The 20,435-nt window shown below is 37.0% G+C and overlaps 2 protein-coding genes across 3 annotated transcripts; both read left to right on the top strand.

Annotated features, from left to right (window-relative positions):
• The first annotated feature begins 244 nt into the window (after positions 1-244).
• LOC105318841 (deleted in malignant brain tumors 1 protein) lies at positions 245-13,222 on the top strand. Its single transcript, XM_011416135.4, has 18 exons — positions 245-352; positions 445-468; positions 599-752; positions 2,148-2,314; positions 2,849-2,996; positions 3,730-3,890; positions 5,104-5,260; positions 6,431-6,603; positions 6,830-6,983; positions 7,110-7,282; positions 7,799-7,952; positions 8,048-8,217; positions 8,319-8,472; positions 8,637-8,806; positions 9,457-9,539; positions 10,409-10,477; positions 10,583-10,748; positions 13,018-13,222. Exons 1-18 carry the CDS (start codon positions 328-330, stop codon positions 13,134-13,136), a joined length of 2,421 nt encoding a protein of 806 aa, XP_011414437.3. The 5' UTR covers positions 245-327; the 3' UTR covers positions 13,137-13,222.
• Positions 13,223-13,781: 559 nt separating this feature from the next.
• Positions 13,782-19,288, top strand: LOC105318825 (serine/arginine repetitive matrix protein 1). Of its 2 annotated transcripts, XM_011416124.4 has the most exons (3): positions 13,782-13,937; positions 14,178-16,216; positions 19,008-19,288. In XM_011416124.4, the coding sequence occupies exons 2-3, from the start codon at positions 14,186-14,188 to the stop codon at positions 19,059-19,061; spliced, it is 2,085 nt and encodes a 694-aa protein (XP_011414426.3). In that variant the 5' UTR covers positions 13,782-13,937; positions 14,178-14,185; the 3' UTR covers positions 19,062-19,288. The 2 variants fall into 2 exon arrangements, with proteins under 2 accessions (XP_011414426.3, XP_011414417.3); XM_011416115.4 differs by lacking the exon at positions 19,008-19,288 and having other exon boundaries at positions 14,178-16,548.
• The last annotated feature ends 1,147 nt before the right edge of the window (positions 19,289-20,435 follow it).

Raw genomic sequence — 20,435 nt, forward strand, 5'->3', positions numbered from 1 at the left:
AAAATATATTTTACCATGTATAAAATAAATAAATTTAGAGACAATCAGCTATAACAATATAGCTGAAATATTATTTGTATAATAATGATAGTCGATATACATTGTGAATGGTAATGTTCACAGAGTAAATGACCAGGACCTTAAAAGCCTGAAGTAGTAGTGCATACAATTTCATTCTACTTTCATAAATCTATGTTGTAAGACTTATAGTTGTTCTAGATCTCAGTCATCATGACCCGTGCTATAATACTGGTACTATCGAACGAAACTATAAATCTTATCATTTGAGATAAGACAGTCCATATAGGCACACTGGTACCGGCAAGCATGGCTCCTGCGTGGTTCCTTCTGAGTAAGGTTTTGTTATAACTAATATAAAGAAGTTACATGTCTGCAGTTGATATGCATGAATTTTTATTTCTGACAAATTTTTCACGATTGCAGGTTTTTTAATCGGATATAGCCAGGGTGAGATTTCTATTTTTTGACTTTTTCTTAGAGCACACGTGTGCGAATTTTTCCATCGCTCATTTTATTCTTTTCTCAAAAAAGCATTTGAGTGTATGATAAATTCAAAGTGAACATGTTTCTATGGTAGCGGCTATTGATAACATCCGGTTGGTGGGTCCTGCCGGGGTGGCGGGTCAAGGTCGAGTAGAAATCCAGAAAGATGGCGTGTGGGGAACAATTTGTGACGACCAGTTCGATATGAAGGATGCAGCAGTCGTCTGTAGAATGCTGGGATCAAAAGGGTACAGAAAACAGTCTGTAGAAATATTATAGTACACATCCGATAAAGAAGCTTATGTAAACTTGAATTTTTTTTAATTTAATAGCGGTAACTGTAGTAATAATAGATGTAGGATCATAATGTACACATTTCTCGAATTTTCTTGTTTATGCCAAAACCTGTCGTCAAAAGATAAAAAAGCAATAAATTTAATGTTTTATATATGCAAAATACTCAAACAATTGCCTTTTTGAATTAAAACAGCTGTAGAACTGCGCAGCTTTAGACTTATTTGTCTAAATTGAAAATCGTGAAAAAATGTGAAGGGAATCATCAGGTATCTTCAACAATTTGTTAAGAAAAAGTTGAATCTTGCACAGTAGTGTTGTTACTTTGCCCCATAATAGAGTGCCCTTTTTCTCAGTCGGCATGGGATCTTTTTTTAAAACGAGGAAAAAACCAGTCTATACAGTTTATACTGTTTATAGAGGTCAATTGACATTATACTTTCAAAATAAAAAAAAAATTGTCAATTCAAAACAATCTGAGTTGAATGTGACACATACCTCAATACCAGTCCATTATTTTTTTTTTCAATTCTAGAAATATAAATAAAAGTAAATTCTATTTAGGAGTGGGTTAAGGTTTAATTTAACTGATTGTCTAAAATAAAAAAAAAATGTTAAGTATAAATTTTTCAATGAAAACACTTGTATACCTTCAATGTACTTCATAGACACAAATAGTTCTTTTATGCGTAATTTGCATACAAAACAGAGTAGATTCAAGTTTGTTCAACTCCCTGGGGTATGATGGGGCCACATTGGGGGAGGTATGATGGGGCCACATTTGGGGAGGGGTCAAATTTTCTATTATGTAGATATGGAGAAAAATGTTTACAAATCTGCTGGAAAAGCATTAAGTCCAAAAAGCAGATAATTGTGTGAAAGCACATGCAGTGATGATTAAAGTTTGATCAAACCATGAATCCCTATAGAAAAGTGGAGCCACAAAGGAGTGATTTTTATATAGGAATAGAGAAAAATATTCTTACAAATGCTAAATCAACAAAAGGAGCTTGGGATTTACCATAAAATTTGTGGGAAAATCGACAGAATTTTTAAAAACCTTTTTAGAAGACCTACTGTACTTAGTTGTCAAAATATTTTGATTTTGATATTGTAATGCTGATTTGATCAGTTATCGCTATTATTGCTCAGGTGAGCAATGTGGCCCCTGGGCCTCTTATTTTATCTTTCGACTACAGTTTTGGGAACAAACAAACAAGTTCAAGAAATGTTTATAGTTTGATCCTCAAATATGCAAGATGACCGCAGATATTCCTTAATAACGAATTCACAGAAGCACACTTTGGTAAGATGTATACATCTGTGTACGGTTGTTGTGGTCTTGTCAGAAACGTCCACTTGGCGACAGTTGAAGGTGTTTATGGCGGGGGCACGGGGAGGATCTTCTACGACGAGTTGCAGTGTATTGGCTCGGAGTCCTCTCTAGAACAGTGTACGAGTGACTCCTTCCATGACTGTACCCACACCGAGGACGCCGGCGTCGTCTGCGACTCAGGTAACCATGGAAACGGTGGCGTTAACGTTTCTGAATGGTTTAAATATCCTAAAATTTAGATATAACAAATTAAATTTTAAGAGATATCTCTCAGAAAATACTTAGTTTGTATCCAAAATTTGATAGTAATGCATATATGTCTGAAACTATTTGTTAAACTTTAACAATCATTTTGAACAAAATGTTCAGATTATAGATTGATCTTCCTGTTTTTGTATTTTAATGTCCCAACTGATTGTTTACACGACTGATTTAGAAAGAATGCGTCTACATTACATATACGATAAAAAATGAAATCCATCAATGTTAATGACGCCACGTGAAATGTTGTCGTCATGAATTGTAATACTCATCTGCATTATTTTATAAATTTGATTAAAATGAATAGAAAACATAAATACCATAATTTTTGTTAACGGAAAGCTATTGTCAAAACTAGACTAATTAAGAGACTATAAGACCTTTTCAAGTACACGTATTTCGAGAATTGAGTTTTGTGTGTAATCAGTAGTTTTTGTAACACTCTATTTTCAGACTCGGTAAAGTTCCGGTTAGTGGGAGGCAGTGATGCCAACAGTGGCCGTATTGAGGTGAACCTGAATGGCCTGTGGGGGACGGTTTGTGACGACGAGTTCAACACTGCGGGCGCCAAGACCGTGTGTAAACAGTTGGGGCTGCCATTGTAAGTACAGCTGTATCTCAACTGGGACAGGGCGGGCTATACCTCTTAACCTTTTCCCATTTATATACAGTAAACTGTTTTGTTTATGCGAGCTGCATAAAAATATGATCAACAGAAACAGTCGGTTTCTTTTCAAAAGATCCAACTGTTGACACGTGTCTATCAGAACGACTTTCGGATTCCTGTAATTGTCCATCGCATTTACAAGTTCATATATATGTATATATATATTTACATCTTTCGAATACTAGTACTTTTTCTACATTTTTTTTCGGTTTTCATAAAAAATTGTGATTCATAGCTCTAAAGAAACTCAGTTCAGTTTTGCAATAGTTTATCGAGCGGTCGATACATTCAGCAACCTAAAAAAAAAACCACGGACTGTACGACCAAAAAGTCACGATGATGTTATATACTTAAATTCTTATACAGGAAAACTAGTAATTGGCAATTTCTTTAAACAATCGTACTGGTGTACCTACATAATGTAAATACTCTCTTCAATGTCGCTTACTTCATACCCATATGAAACAGCAAAGATCGAAAACATTTTACAGTTTAATAAGTATTTACTGGTATTCTATATGATTGAAACCTATTTTTATTTAAACAACTACAGTATTTTTTATTTTATTTTATGCTTTTAAACAAACAGTATAAGTGTTATGCAATAATTTGTTTTCGATTAAGACTGCGAATGTGCTTAAAGTTTTATACTTTAATTGCCTTTTAGCGCACATGCATATCCATTCAACTTTGGCCCAGGAAGCGGATCGATCTGGTTAGATGACGTCATGTGTACCGGGAAGGAGGCCAACATTCTGGAGTGCAACCAGACTGAGATCGGCAACAACGACTGTGACCACTCAGAGGATATCGGGGTGGTCTGCACCGGTACAGTAAAAGAGCGATAGAGCCTTCAGAAAGAAAAGAAAGATAGTGTCAGAAAAATTTCATGTGACCAGAAACATTAAGAGGCCATGGGGTGCTCTGCACCGGTACCCAACCAGATCGGGGTCTAAGATATATCAGAATATTATGGGGTTCAATGCTATATCTGGGTGGTCTGCACCGGTTCACAGCTAGCAATAGAGCCTTCAGAAAAAAAGATAGGATCTGATAAATTGTAGCTATACATGTACATAAACATCAAAAGGACATTGGTGTTCTCTGCACCGATACACAGCGATATTGAGGGGGTATGTACTTGTGCAAAGATATATCAGAGTTATGAGGTTCACATAATTATATATACATATATCGTGGTCCTTACCAGTACACAGCTATACATTGATGTATCAGCACACAGCTACATGTGTATCGGTTGCTCTGCACTCGTACACAGCTATGTCGAGGTACACAGCTAGGAATAGAGCCCCCCCCCCCCCGAAAAGAAAGATAGGGTCTGATAGATTATAGCAATACATGAACAGAAACATTAAGAGGACATTGGGGTTCTGTGCGCCGATACACAGCCATATTTGGGTGGTCTGTACAAGTACAAAAATATATCAGAGTTATGCAGTTTACAGCTACATATGCAGCTATATATTGGGATGGTCTGTATCGGTACATGTATAGCTATATCGGTTGCTTTGCACCGGTACACACAGCTATGTTGTGGTGGTCTGCAACGGTACACACAGTTACCATAGCAGCACACCTTCTACAGAAACACAGGCAAAGAAAAGCTTAAACTATAGGATAAAAACAGGATTTATTTCATGTGATCACAGAAACGATTTAAATAGCTGGAGAAAACAACATTATGGTGCTCTAAAATGTTTCATGATCAAATCTTTTCTAGATCAACAGAAATGTTTAATTTAGGATCCCAAACAGAACTCATGTACAATCAAATATTACTCAGACTGGTATAGTGGTCAAGGATTAAAGTTTATATTGTCTATAAAATCAAAGGACCATAATCACATCCCCCAATCCAGTTCTTATTTCAACGTTTCTCGCTTTATTTTTTATTACTGTCAATCTTTCACTAAAATTAATAGGTAAGAAGAAATTTCAGTCATTTTATAAAAGCAGATGAAATCAAATTCTAGATATAAAATTTTGTAGAAGTAAAAAGAGGGTCATGTGATTTTTGTAGACACCGTCCCGAACCTCCAGGTCCGACTAGTGGGTGGGGGCAGAAATGACGAGGGGCGAGTTGAGATCAACACCGGTACCGGCTGGGGTACTGTCTGTGATGATGAGTGGGACTCACGCGAAGCCACTGTCGTCTGTAACATGCTTGGGTTTACAGGGTAATGTACAAACTACAATCACTTTTTTCAAGTAACCTATATTAAATTGAAGTTTCAGCCACGTAGCATGAGGGGGTGGGGAGTGGGGTGGGAGGGCACTTTTTAGCTCACCAGAGCCAAAGGCTCAAGTGAGCTTTTCTGATCACAATTTGTCCGTTGTCTGTCGTTGTCGTCGTCGTTGTAAACTTTTCACATTTTCATCTTCTTCTCAAGAACCACTGGGCAGATTTCAACCAAATTTGGCACAAAGTACCATTAGGTGAAGGGGATTCAAGTTTGTTCAAATGAAGGGCCACGCCCTCTTTAAAGGGGAGATAGTTGAGAATTATTGAAAATTTGTTGGTATTTTTCAAAAATCTTCTTCTCAAAAGCTATTCGGCCTGAAAAGCTTAAACTTGTGTAGAGGCATCCTCGGGTAGTGTAAATTCAAGTTTGCAAAATCACAGTCCCTAGTGATAGGGCGGGGGCCGTGATGGCGGTTTGAATTTTTACATAGGAATATATAGAGAAAATTTTTAAAAATATTCTGGGAAAGTTTTCGGTCCAAAACTCAGTACTTAGTGTGAAAGCACAGGTTATGCAGATTTAAGTTTGATGAAACCATGATTCCCTAGAGAAAAGTGGGGCCACGAAATGGGGGTGGGGGGGGGGGGGGGGTAAATAGGAATAGAGAAAAATCTTCTTACAGGTACAACAAAAAGGGTTTGGTATTTACCAAAAGAAAGAGATGGATAAAAATTGGCAGATTTTTTTTTAGCAAGATCTATTGTTCTTAGTTGTCAAGATATTTTGATACTGTAATGCTAATTTGATCAGAATTAAGGCAATTGTTGCTCAGCGATGTGGCCCCTGGGCCTCTTGTTTATAATGCTTGTCAAGATTTTTTAGATGATGTTGCCCCCTCCCCCACTTTCAAACACGACGCTACTTGCCTGAGTTTTCACAAAGTGACCGTGTTCAATTTAAAGTATTTTTTTAACTTCCGAACATAAGGTTGATTAATAAAAAAAACCTTTTAGAATTTTTAAGCTTAAGTTCTTTTTTCTTTTCACAAATCTTTAAGGTTTTATTTTTTTCTAATACATTTTTATGATGTCAAATTTTAATCAAGATGAAGTAAATTTTAGTGTGCAGAAGATGCCTGTGTACAGGTAATTAAAACTCTTTCAGTGGCATCCCTCGGGCTGTATCCAATGGGTTCTTTGGTCAAGGCAGCGGAAGCATCCTTATGGATGATGTTGAGTGTTTCGGAAATGAGACAAGCCTAGCGGCCTGTGGTTTCGCTGGATTTGGCTCCCACGACTGCGATCATTCTGAGGACGCCGGGGTCATTTGTCATTCTGGTAGTGACCTTCTGAAAACACATCTTATTAACTTGAAGATTAAGCATTATTGTCTTGAAGGAATTAGGAGAGAGAGAGAGAGAGAGAGAGAGAGAGAGAGAGAGAGAGAGAGAGAGAGAGAGAGAGAGAGAGAGAGAGAGAGAGAGAGAGAGAGAGCATTTTGTTCTTTTAGAAAGTAAACGAATTTACAATTGCATAAAGTAATTGAAAATGTTCCTTCAACTAGAAAATTCACAATCTCTGCAAATACGACTTGTTGGCGGAAATAACGCAAAAGAAGGTCGCGTGGAACTGTTCTTTAACAACACCTGGGGTACCGTGTGTGATGACCAGTTCGATGACAGGGAGGCCAAAGTGTTTTGTCGTATGCTGGGATACAAGTAAGCCACCATTTATGTATTCTCTATCGCAATAAGTTGAACATTAGTAATTTAAATCGACAAGTTTAACCAACGCGAGCCAGGGCCTTGTCTCTTTGACACAAAAGATTTGCACGTGTCTTGCAGTGGTTCCGCTGTGGGATTGGGCAATGCTCATTTCGGTCAAGGATCTGGACCAATATTTCTGGATGACGTCTCATGCACCGGAAATGAAGATTCCATCACAACCTGTTCTTTTGCCGGATATGGTCAAAGTGACTGTGATCATACGGAGGATGCCAGCGTTATCTGTGACGCAGGTACTGGGTCCTAGACAAAGTTTTCAGTCAATTAATACCTTTATTGTAAGGTAAAGGGTATATTTTTTTACAGTTCTGAGAAAAATATATAACTGTGACCACTGTGGGTCACTGTGACCTCATCTGAACCTGAAATCTATTGCCATACATACTCGACTCGTGTCCGGTTCAATCATAGCTTTTGGATAATTGAGTTTGTCCTTTAATAGATCTTTGATAAAAGATCCGTTTTGTCCCGATATCTAATGATGTCATTATAGTAAAATTCTTTTTGAGTCATAGCTTGAATTTCCGGAAGAGTATTTATCAAATTTGGTTACTTCTATTTATCATGCGCCGATTTACAACGAATACCAAAAATAAACCTACCTACCTCCAGTAACGCAAATATCCCTTGGAACTCCACCCCCTCCCCCCGAAAAATACTTTTGGATCCACGCATGCTTATTATTCAGAGTTTATGTAAAACAAATTAATTGGAGCTTAATCATTATAATCTTGTGTCTTACATTTTAGGACATCAGAATGTTAGCATTAGACTTGTAGACGGAAAAGTTCCGAATGAGGGGCGTTTGGAAGTGCTCTATCATGGCCGCTGGGGAACCGTATGCGATGACCTTTTCGACACAACAAATGCCAAAGTAGTCTGCCGAATGCTGGGATTACCTACGTAAGTAAAATACGATGATATTTCAGCGTCACTATCAGAGGATTTCAAAGTTAAAACTTACAACGGTAACACTAGAAATGGTTGCTTCTACTCAGGGGCAATGCTGAAGCCGTCCATGGAGCTCGCTTTGGTTCCGGAAGCGGAACTATCTGGCTAGACAACGTTGACTGTAGTGGGACCGAGAACTCGATTGCTGAGTGTCGTCATCAGGTGTGGGGCTCCAACAATTGTGACCACACGGAGGATGTCGGAGTCCGTTGCGGAAGTACGTTATAAATTATTACTTTTATTGATCACGAGGCATTGTGGGGTAATGTAATTGAGGCGAACATTAAATGTGGAGTACGGTTTTCTTTTGCTCCTCAGGTACTATTGAGAGTCCAGTTCGTCTTGCGGGTGGATCAACTCCTTATGAAGGGCGTTTGGAAATTTTCCATGAAGGGAGATGGGGAACTGTGTGCAACAATGGATTTGATGCAACCGCAGCAAAAATTATTTGTAACAGCATTGGATATCCAAGGTATCGAACTACATATATGCAAGAAAACTTTGATAAACTATAGTAATTAATAATTTTTTTTAACCTTAATCAACCAAGCAGAAGTTTAACAATGCAACATATGCATGAAGTCTACATACCTTTCTGATACCGGAACATGTGGATTATTCAGAGTCTCGTTTTAGCGATACCCCATCTTTGATGTCTGCATCCGGTTTCGGGACCCCACCCTCCACCATCTGGTTGGACGGTGTTAGATGTAACGGTAATGAGACTGCCATTGATGTGTGTACCCACAACAGATTCGGCCTTAATTCCTGTACCCACGACAAGGATGTAGCCATGATGTGTAGATGTAAGTACTCAAATTATTTATAGACCGTGTGTAGATGTTAGTCCTCAAACTAAATGTAGACATCATGTGTGGATATAAGTTCTCACTTTAAATGTAGCCATCATGTGTAGATGTAAGTCCTCAAACTAAATGTAGCAATCATGTGTAGATAAAAGTCCTCACATTAAATGTAGCCATCACGTGTAGATGTAAGTACTCAAATTAATTATAGACTGTGTGTAGATATAAGTTCTCCCAACAAACGTAGCCATCATGTGTAGATGTAAGTGCTGACATTAAAAGTAGCCACCATGTGTGGATATAAGTCCTTGCAAATGTAGCCATTTTGTTTAGTAGTCCTCACAAATGTATACATGGTGTGTAGATGTAGTCCTCATGGTGTGTAGATGTCAATCCACCACATAAACAGCTATATGGTATCTGTTATTATTCTTTTTAAAAAAGTATACAGCTGGACTTGGGTATATAATTAAAATCAAATAGCATATGTATTTAGTTTCAATGATCTGCAATTGAGGACACATAAATAACTCTTTTAACAAAATGTAAAAACGTTGGTGCACACCATATACAAAACTATAACTGATTAATATATTTTTCAAACTCATACCTTTTTTATTATAAATGATGTTTTTTATTTTCGGTTTTAGCGCACGGTATCAAATGCTACCATTGTGACGGTCTTTTAGACCCACAGACATGTAATGAACAGGTCCAATGCTCCGCAGGCGAGGTGAGTAGGAGATCCGCTATCAATTCAAAAGATTCAAACTTAAAGGACTGAAGGACAGTTGCCATTTTTAGACAGTTCTAGTTTCCTCGAAAAGAAGGGCTCAATCTTTATGGAAAGAGAATGAAAAAAGTTGAGTTATTAAAGCTGCTTGTTCCGATTTTATATCAAATATTGTGAACGCTTTTAAACGATAGTTATGCTAAGATGTGTATATTAAAAGACATTGCAAGAGTTTTCCCGGTCAATGAAGCCATTATTCAAAGAAAAAATGATGTACAAAATCTGTTTTCAAAACAAACGACACAAAAGATTGCCGCGTTGTTCGCCTTATATTAAAATTTGCCCCCGACGTAGAGGCGGCCATGATTGTATTACCACTTCGACATCGCTTAAATATATATTTTGGCAAATCAAAAATAAATTTATGTACACATTGTTTACTAATATTTCTAAAGTTTGCTTTGTTGAATAAACCTAATCGTTCAGGGTACATAAACCAAACGGTTCCCTTTTCTAAACATTCACTGGTTTGTTTTAATTTTTTGTTTGCTCAAAAAGAAATTATTTTATTTACTTTGAATATTCTAACTTTGAAAGGAGACCGATTCTGATGGTGTAAATAGGCGAAAGTGTATATTGGTTTGTATGGAAAATTATTTGATATTGTAATAGCGAAAAAATCGGACCATGCAGCTTTAAGCTTAACAAAATGTAGGTGTCTGTGATGGCTAATTGTTTTTGAATTATTATTTGCAAGAAAATATATCGGTGTGAATTAAAAAATAATAACCATATGTAGTGCTGATCAGTTAACTTTCGCTTAATGGAGTCATGTTTCTGGGAGTTTGATTCTGCAGTCCTCTGTCTAGGTGTGTGAAGAGGCGGCATTCATCGCTAACGGGGAGACAAGATTCTCACTCACCTGTCAGAGCAAACTGGTAATATCTGATTTAATTATCATCTGACTTGTCAAAACAGAATTGATTACGTCCAGTTCGGCGCCTTTTGCCGTTATTTCATCTCCTGTTGGTTATTTTTTCTAGGTATGCGATGCGCTACAAGGTAATGTGATCGGAAGACGCAGCATAGCAAAACGCCAGGGCCAGACGGTCCAAGTCAAGTGTTGCGACTCCCCGCTCTGTAACAGGAATCTGATCGATAAGTCTTCTGTACACGGAGGGCACGGGTCTCATGGACACTCAACCACTGGTAAATACCGTCAAAGATGTCGGTCATCGCAATACATAAATCGCAATTTTTCGGGCCTCTCTGACAGAGCTTATAAAAACACCCTTTTCTGTTTGGAGAAATTGCGAATGCGCATTACACATATGTCTTTTGCTATTTGACAATTTTAATTGTCAATAAGTCCATGACTATTCAGTGAAAGAAACATATACTGCGTGCGTTTTCCAGTCATCTTTGATAAGTTGATCAAAAGTATCTATCTATCTATCTATCTATCTATCTATCTATCTATCTATCTATCTATCTATCTATCTATCTATCTATCTATCTATCTATCTATCTATCTATCTATCTATCTATCTATCTATCTATCGTGATTGATGAATATGCATGAATTACAACAGCGTCACAAGAAAATAATGAGGCTATAATTATAAGTAAAAAATATCGACTCTAAATTTACCAGTTTTCCTCAATTGAAACCATTTAAATGTGACAGATGTACTTTATATTTTGCCCGAGAAATTGATTGATGTAGAGCGTGACTGATTGTGACGTTAAAAAGTCGTGAATAAATGAAATACTCAAACGTCGAAAGTATTACCGCAAAACCAAGAGACTATATCAGTTAAAGGACACTTTAAATGTATTTTTATAAAATTAATGTATACCCTCATCATATCCTCACTTTCACCATTTAGACTAAAGGACATTTTACAATCAAATCCCTTCTTATCCGTGGTGTCTTATTTGACATCATTCCCTTAGGACAAGACATAGATACAGAAGGAAAATGGTGGCAAATAGATATAAAATGTTTGCAATTTAATGATGCTTACGTCTCCAATTTTTAGAATTCACTTTAAAACTAGTAAAAATCAGATCTGTCTATGTTCGTATTTGTTCAGTGAAGTCTTTTTTTTTTATGCTATATTAAAGGGACTTAGACACGATTTGAGATCATTATTTCATTTTTTTTTTATTTTCATGTATAAAATAGTTAACTTGTGCATTTTGAAAGATTTACTAAAATTTTAGTGTTAGATGTTAAAGTAGATTGCAAGCGAGATATATAATGTCAGAACTCTTGTTATGTAAACAAAGCTCGATTTCCTTATTTGTTTACAAATACTATGAAGTAAAGAAATTGCCATTTCTTTGTAATTCAGTGTGTTATAAATTAATGCTTTCAACAAAAGAAAGCACCATTTAATTAAGGTACTTCACTACACCGAGACTTATACTTTTTAAGACACTACGTCACAAGATGGCGATTTAAATGTTTTGTTTAACTGTTTATATCAATCGATTCAGATGTCATAGCTCAGTGGTTAAAATATCAGGCTTGTGAAACGCAGGTCATGAGTTCGAATCCACCTGGGGCTTTTGTTTATGTTTACTGAATGAAATTTTTGAAAATATCATTTTTTATCTAAAATTGCACATTTTTTCGCCTATTTGACATATATACTTCTAATCCATCATGCTTTCTATCATAATCAAGTAATTTTCTGCTGATTTGAGAAACTATTTCAAGGTGTAGTGAGGCACCTTAATTGAAACGTATGCCAATTAAACACACATGTAAGCAAAACCAAGACAATCTTTGCTCTCAAAACAAAGAATTTCAAACTCTATATCTGGCTTGTTACTCGATCGATATTTGACTTTCAAATTTTGAGGAAGCATTAACAATATCCATATTAAACACTCTAGACATGTAAGCTGAAATCGTGCCCAAGTCCCTTTATTGCACGCAGAACTCTAAACAAAGTGTTAAGAATATCCTGTTATTAATGTATTGCCAATTCAAAGTGAATCACGATGTCTGAATATGAAAATATCAATTTAAATGCACCCTACGATGTAATGATTCTTTTTTCAAGTCACGGTTACACCAATAAGGTGCTCATGTGTGCGTGTTTTTCAAGAGAGAATCGGGACTTGTTTTGAACGTTGAATTCTATTTTTGATTAAAATTTTATTATTATCTTATACAGAATACCAAAAATATCTGACTTATTTCACATTAAACATCGTCCCTATTCGTCCAAAAAGTCTGCATTTCGTTATAGCCTTCGTGATACAGTCATGTAGTATCTAATTGACGAATCGCCGAAACAAAGGACAGTTCTGTTTCTGTTTACAATTTTGATATTATCTTATATAGAATGCCGAAATATCTGATATATTTCACATTGAACATCCTCCCTACTCGTCCAAAAAGTCTGCCTTTTGTAAATGATGTTACAGATATGTAGTATTTAACTGTGATCTTGATCTCCTGTAGGTTGTCAGGACGACCCTAAGATGGACTGTAATGCCTTGGACGGTATCAACATCTGCGCCAACGTCCAGGCGGCCAAGATCTACTGCCCCTTACATTGCGGGCTCTGTACCTCCCCATAGGTCCAACGCTTACCGCCAACTCATAGTTTATGTCTTTGTTCATAAATTGTTTGTTTTGTTTCTTTTTATTAAAAAATGGAAATCTCGCGTTGTTTTACTAATATTTCGGAACTTTTTTTCGCCTTGTTAAGGATCGTATATTGACATCATGGTTTGAAAAAAATACTCGTTTCAAACAAGTTTGAATGCGATTTGTTCGTTTGTTTACGTATTTGATATATCAGCCAAAAGGTTTCTAAGTTCACACTTTTGTTATTTAGATACATAATACGGAATGAATAATGCCAAAATCATGCATTACACTTTAGCACACAATAATTTTTACATTTACAAAGTTCAACACATTAATATTTCGACAAGTCCAGGGTTATCAACCCTTGTATTTGACGTTCTCCACAGAAAAACTGCAAAATAATTTTCAACACACAATGCACTAGTTTGTGGAACTTTCTGACGTCACAATGAATGTACGTGACAGATCCTCGGGTGCTTGGTGAGGGTAAATATTATGTATGGTATGATAATGACGCGCTCTATTGATATTCATAAAGTCATTTCGCCTTTACTGAATAAGCCTATTCCTGTCACGACTAAGTAAAATCAAAATATATGAGTAAAAGGAATTCTCCTAGCAGGGATTTAAATATCCGAACAATGGAGCGATGAAAGGGCGTCGCGCTTTGAGCACTTGATTGAGGTTTGTGTTCGTGACGTCACAGTCAACTAAATCACTTTAAATATGTCAAAAAGATCCGTTTTCTTATTCATACCTATCTGATTTCAACGAGAAAGAGCTAAACTGTAAGTAAAAATATCTAAAATTTCATTTATTATTAATAGAAAGTTCTTAAAATGATTTTTTATGTAAATATGAAGAAAACGAAACGATTGATTAGTATTTTTTAAAATTGATGACTGTAGTACATGTAAATCAAACAGCATTCTTATTTCCAAATATTCTCTTCATGCAATAACTTTTCGCATGTCGTTTCCTGATGATAACAATGCAAGCTGTATCAAAATGTTTGTTTCATTCTTCAGATTCAGCCATGCCCGACCCCTCCCAGTTTCATGGGGGCCCCGTCTACGGGACAGGACCCGACTATCGGGTCCACCAGCCCGCATTCCATTCCTACCAGGTCAAGACCTACGACAAGGTCCACCACTACGACAAAGCTCACCAACCCCTTAAAACCCACAGATACGAAAACCAGCACGTTTACGACAAGATACGAACGTACAACGAAGTACAGGAATACACTGTGAAGGAATATAAACCGCGCTTCTACACGGCCCCCAAGCCGCCGCGACCCAGGGTTCCTACCCCCACTACTCGTCTCAACAGACCACGGACACCGGACTATAAGTGGGCTGAACTGTATCATTGTTATGAGGAACCGCTAGGACCCGACATTACGTTAAAGGACTATAAATGTCACGAATATAGGGGCTGTGATTACAATCCAGTAATGAAAGAATACAAGCCCCCAATAATGAACACCTTATCAGGAGTTCAAGGGCTTTATCAGGGGAATGTACATTATAAACTCACTAAGGATAACTATTACCCTTTTAGAAAAAGGAAGGATACGACAAAAGACGTCCCTGAAAAATACGTGAAAAAACCGAAAGAGGTAAAACCACGGAAAAAAGAAAAATCGGTTGCAAGTTTAAAGCATGTTGACATAAATGAGAACAAAGTGAGAGAGGACAGTACAAAACAAGAGATGACGAGTCCCGAACCTGCGCCGATCCGTGACGAATCCCCGCCTCACCCAGCGCCGATTGTTGTTGCGGAGAAAAGAGAAAGATCTCCCGAGAAGGAAAGGACGTTTGTGAATGAAGCGGAAAAGAACGGCTTGGCAGTTGGTACGTCTGTGATGATGGTTTCAGCAAGTACGGGAACGGACGATCTAAAACGCAAAAAGCGGTGTTCAAGATGGACTCAAACCACGCCCATTTCAAGCCCCGAGCCTTCTATTCGAGAAATGACTCCAGTTGAAATCGTTAAAAAAAGCGCCATTGTCGGTGTCCCAAATAAGAAACGAGTTGAAACTCCGGCTAAAACGGTCACACCACAACCGTCTCCACAACCGTCGCCACAACCCATTGAACAACAACAACCCTTGCCTAATAACGTGGCGCCTGCTGCAGTCGTTATTGCTAGTGATCACAGACGGCGTCGGAGCCCCACTCCTTCACCCAGGAGATACCGGCGGAGGTCTCCTTCCCCGAGGAGCAGGTCTCCTTCCCCACGACGCAGGTCACCGTCCCCAAGGCGATATTACAGAAACTCCCCGAGCATCATGCCTCTCGCAGGATTTGCCGCCGGCACTGTTGTTGGTGGAACTGTTGTTGTTCCGGTGAAAAATAGAACACCAACACCACCAATGCCGCAACCCAAAGAGAAAACAGCTAGTCCAAAACCAGACTCTGCAGGATCGAGGGTTGTTCCTGCTTCGGCAGTTATTGTGGGTGGAGCAGTGATAAAAGACAATGAAACGAAACCCGCCAAATCCAAGTCTCCTTCTCCGTCCCCGAAGAAGAAATCTCCCTCGCCAGTCAATGAACCTTCTTCTCCTGGTCCTGATTCACCAACCGTTGTACCTGTCGTTCCATTAAAATTATCACCGAGTCGAAACAGTTCTCCTTCTAAGGAAAAGAAAAGGACTCCATCACCAGTTGAACAAACAGCACCTGTTGTTGTTCCTGTTATTCCAGTAAGTGCAGAAAAGAACCCAGATTCACCGCCAGTAAAAGACAATACTCCTCCCTCATCCCCATCAGCTTCTCTACCATCGATCGAAAATACATCCTCGCCTAGTCCAGTAGCCGAACCAGTAATTATACCTGCTTTAACAACCGCAGAAGTAGAAGCAACTAAACCGGACAATCCGCCTCCAGAGATCCCAAAGAAGGAGGAGGACCCAGAACGACCAGTTACACTGTCACCCCGGCCCTACGAGACGACAGATAACAGTCAAACGGAAGCAGGTCCTTCACGACGGGGTCTGCCGCCAGAGGTCGTGGCGGCGTTAGAAGCGTATGACAACGTGCACAAGAATCCGTTTGGTGAACAGGTATCTGAAAATAGTCCGGCTTCTGTTTCTTCGGCACCTAGATCTTCAAATTTACCGCCAGAAATTGTAGCTAGCATAGAAGCGTATAGCAAAATGCCTAGACGCTAAGCTTTCATAATCATTAACGTTACGTTATGTACTACACAAGTCTTTCACAATAAAAGAAAAAATTTTCATTGCATGTTTTTATTTCTTGCACATTTCTACTAGCATTCGTAAAAGAATGATTAGATATTCTTCCATAATCAACTCAGTACTTCTGCATATGCATAGTTTGGCAACCTTTATTATCACATGTACGTTCATTCTCAGCATATGTTGTGCACTTAGTCTATACATTTTTATTTATCTGTATTTGCTACATTTTAATCATTTAGACTTATGCCGTGTTTAAACTCTAGAAAAAAAAGACCATTAAACATTTGGTTGCAGTCTTTTACTCTCTGTAAACAACTTAAGGTGTTGGATGGTCAACAGATCATTCATCAAATCTACTTAAAAAATTATTAATTAGATATTATTCTACATAACTTTTTTTTAATAAAGAAAAAATCCTTATATTTGAAATTCAAAGATTTTCCGATATTTTTCTGAAAATGGTCATGTCCTCTATACAACCATCAAGCCCATTTTATAAAACTTGTATAAAAAATTTTAAAGAAAAAAAGGATAAGTTTAGCATGAAGATTATACACATAAACACATTCCCGAATGTATTTACTAATTCTTTAGTTTATAAATACAGAATATGGTACTTTGAGTTGTTGAAAACCAATTTGTGTCTGAGGTAACAAAGACACCAAATTTCGTTATTATCCTACTCCAAGAATAAATCAAAGTACTGAAAGTACTGAAAAGCGCTAACCTAGCTTGGTTCTAAGAAAATTTACTGTGTGCAAGCGTAGGCGGAAATGAGCCTTATTGAAATTTTGGTTTATGTTTAATGAATATCAATTTAAAGTATCGAAGGCCAGATTTCTTTAAATATATGTTACTTTCTGAAGATGATGTGAATTAAAGCTGAACACGACTTGTTTATGGATACTTGCCTGAAAAAAGATATGTTAAAATCACAAATTATACCTTTTGAACAGTAATTTATCACAGTTTTTGACATATTCTTGCAAAGAATCGATTTTATTTTTCTATATTTTAGCTTCTGAATACGCACTATATTTTTTCATCACTGCGTAGCATCCCGTGCTGATGTACGTAAGCCCCGCAAGCCAATCGTATCTACTCGGTCATTTCCGTCACCCAGATAACTGGTTCCCTATACCTCTAACCAGTTTAAATGATTATATTTCTGCTCATAGAGGGCAGTTATTCCTTGCACCGGAAATAGAAGTCTAACGACAATAAAGCGCTGAGCTATGCTTAGCGCTTTAAAAATTAATGCAAAATATTCAAAATTATTTTAAATGTGATAATGTCATTTATTATAACCTATAAGACTATTAAGATTTATTAAGTTTTCCAATTATTACGGCAAATATTGCTGAAAGGATCCCTCGCACTTTCACTAGCTAATGTTTTAGTAATACTTTATATGTCTTCTTAGCTAGAATTCATTGGAATTCATTTTATGAAATGTGTGAACTATCACATATAATTTAGTGTACCATTGTGCAAACTCCGTCTTGTGTCATATGATTGCTTTCCTCAATTTCTCACTACTTTGCGCGTATGTACACAAATGTAACACGTGTATCCGAGAAGAAATCCAAAACCAGTGACGAAACGATGTTCAAGGTGTGACATTAATCAATGACAGAGTAATATGAATTTTAGGCCTGTATTTATCGAGATCCAATATAAATTTCCTATCATTTTTTCACACCATAACCACGGAGACAATACTGTTGATGACGTAAATTATAAATGTACTGGGTTGAATTTTTCAACAGCAAAGGAACATTGTAATTAAACATGTAATGTACGAATCAAAGTATTGAAATTACTGGTGGGGGTTGAATTTTGCAAAAATTGTATAACGCAGGATCTTGTTGAACAACAACTCACTGGTTATTACCAAATCAATGTCAGATGCAGCCAGTTTAAATGCCTGGTATAAAGTTTGGATTGCTTGTTGTGTAGATCATATTAACGCATAAGAAGAAAAATTCAATGAAATCACTATTGGAAACGCACAGGAACATAGCGTGATTGTGATTTCCCGCCGGGAAAATAATTGTATAATCTGCCGACGGCTCTTTCTAGCTATAGGTTATTTGTCTTTTTGTATGTTTTTGTTTTAATAAAATGATCCACTACTTAATGGAAATTCGGACAACAGTTTTTGTCACACCCCAGTACAGCTCTTACCAACCCTCACGCCATTTTAAACCAAAAATGTACAATTAAAGCGCATGTTTACCCCCCCCCCCTCCCAAAAAAAAGAAAAAAAGAAAAAAAAGAAAAAGAAAGAAAAACCAGAAATTCAGGCATTTTTGTTCTGCCAGCGGAACATAACTCTTTTCTGCTGATTTTCACAGCAGCATTAATGCATGGAAAGTCGTCTGTACGAAAGCTTTTAAATTAGCTTCATGAATACAACTTTACATGTTTTTATCATTTGAAAGGAAATTCATTTAAAAAGTCAGTAGTATAATACACACCCACGAGTCTGATTGCATAAGCTATGACCATCGTGTTTTGTAACCTTAAATTGAATTAACATTAAGGTTGGCGTTTTCTTTCCCACTTTTTGTTGCTTTTTACACTATAATAAACATACCTTAACATACCTTAAATGCTCATGTAGATCAATCTTTTCTTTTCTGTTTTCCAGTTTGGCCCGAATGCTGTTAACACAATAAAAAGGACCATGGCTCTTACAGGTTGACGTTTCTGTCAGGAGGACCAGGTGTGAGCTGCTGAAAATGTTCTTATTTGTGTAGTCCAATTCTACATTATGAGTTAACTCTAAGACGAAAGGTTCCATCAATTTATTCTACAACTGGAGACATTTTCAGTGAAATTTCAAAAAGATTCATCCTTTTAGAAAAACCAGTTTGCTGCTTTAAATATCATTAAAATGTGATAACATACCTGCATATCAATCCATATTTTGTTTTTTGTTTTATATTATTTACAAAATGATACGATAAAGGTGATGATTTAAATTTTTCCATCGTCAACCTCCCTTACGCATGTAGCAATAAACCATCATCATCTGCTGATGGGGTTTATGTCTCTCAGCTTATACGAGAACATGCTCTATATACAAACAATGTCGTAAACGGGGCAAGCAACTAACAAACAAGTTGTTGGAACAAGACAATAAAGAACCTCGACTAAAATCATCTTTACGCAACTTGTATGGTCGATACAATGACCTTGTCAGCAAATACAATGCTTCTAAAGGGACATGCTGACTGACGTTTTTCATACTTAGTAGACCATTATTTATACACCGGACTGACTACGGTATCTTCCGTTTTCCTGATCTTGACAACGAGCACACGGCAGATGTGACCGGTTGGAACGGAATGCTTACTCCTCCAAGACACCTATCCCACCTCCAATGTAATGGAGGTCCGTGTTTGCTCATTGTTTGTATTTTGACCATCACAAAGACACCAACTCATCAACTTTTTGTTTTCCCCCTATTATGCCTTTTATGAAGCAATAGCTATATATGCCAAATTATGTCAACAGAAATAACAAAAAAATGTTTAAATGTGTTTTTCGGAACATCATGAAGATATCGTAATGCACTATCTGGAAGCTTGGTCTGCACTAAAATTTAGGAAACAAAAATAACAGTACTCTAAAACTACCGAGTTATATGAAAATTGTTCATTTTCTTCTTGAAAACCATCCGCCACATAATATAATCCCTTTATTAACTTTTAAAAAGATGTGATTTTCTTTTCCACTATTTCATTCGCTATAATTTATTTGGCATTGTTGAATATAAATAAACAAGTAAAAATTAATACCTGATGGAGAATTTTCAAACTAGAGGTGACCAAAAATGGTTACAAAAATCAGAGAAATTAATTTGGGCTCTAAATCAGTAATATTCTCAAAATAGTATGTAACAGGTGGTGAAAACCTCAAATCTCAACCGGAACTCGAACCCAGGGCCTCTGGCGTACCGTAACAGCTATCTAACCACTTAGCTATTGAGACCCAATATATTGACTGACAGTCACAAACCTGTTAACCCGGTGAAAAGTATTTTCTCAATAGAATATTATTACTTAATCATCTT

This window comes from Magallana gigas, chromosome 5 (assembly GCF_963853765.1).
Source record: "Magallana gigas chromosome 5, xbMagGiga1.1, whole genome shotgun sequence".
Lineage (NCBI taxonomy): Eukaryota > Metazoa > Mollusca > Bivalvia > Ostreida > Ostreidae > Magallana > Magallana gigas.

What these genes read in the sequence shown, in the direction of transcription:
- LOC105318825 (XM_011416115.4), top strand. Translation starts at nt 14,186, where the DNA reads ATGCCCGACCCCTCCCAGTTTCATGGGGGCCCCGTCTACGGGACAGGA.
- LOC105318841 (XM_011416135.4), top strand. Translation starts at nt 328, where the DNA reads ATGGCTCCTGCGTGGTTCCTTCTGA. An exon ending in CGGCGTCGTCTGCGACTCAG is followed by an intron (nt 2,315 to 2,848) that starts GTAACCATGGAA and finishes CTCTATTTTCAG; the next exon opens with ACTCGGTAAAGTTCCGGTTA. An exon ending in TCCAATGCTCCGCAGGCGAG is followed by an intron (nt 9,540 to 10,408) that starts GTGAGTAGGAGA and finishes TCCTCTGTCTAG; the next exon opens with GTGTGTGAAGAGGCGGCATT.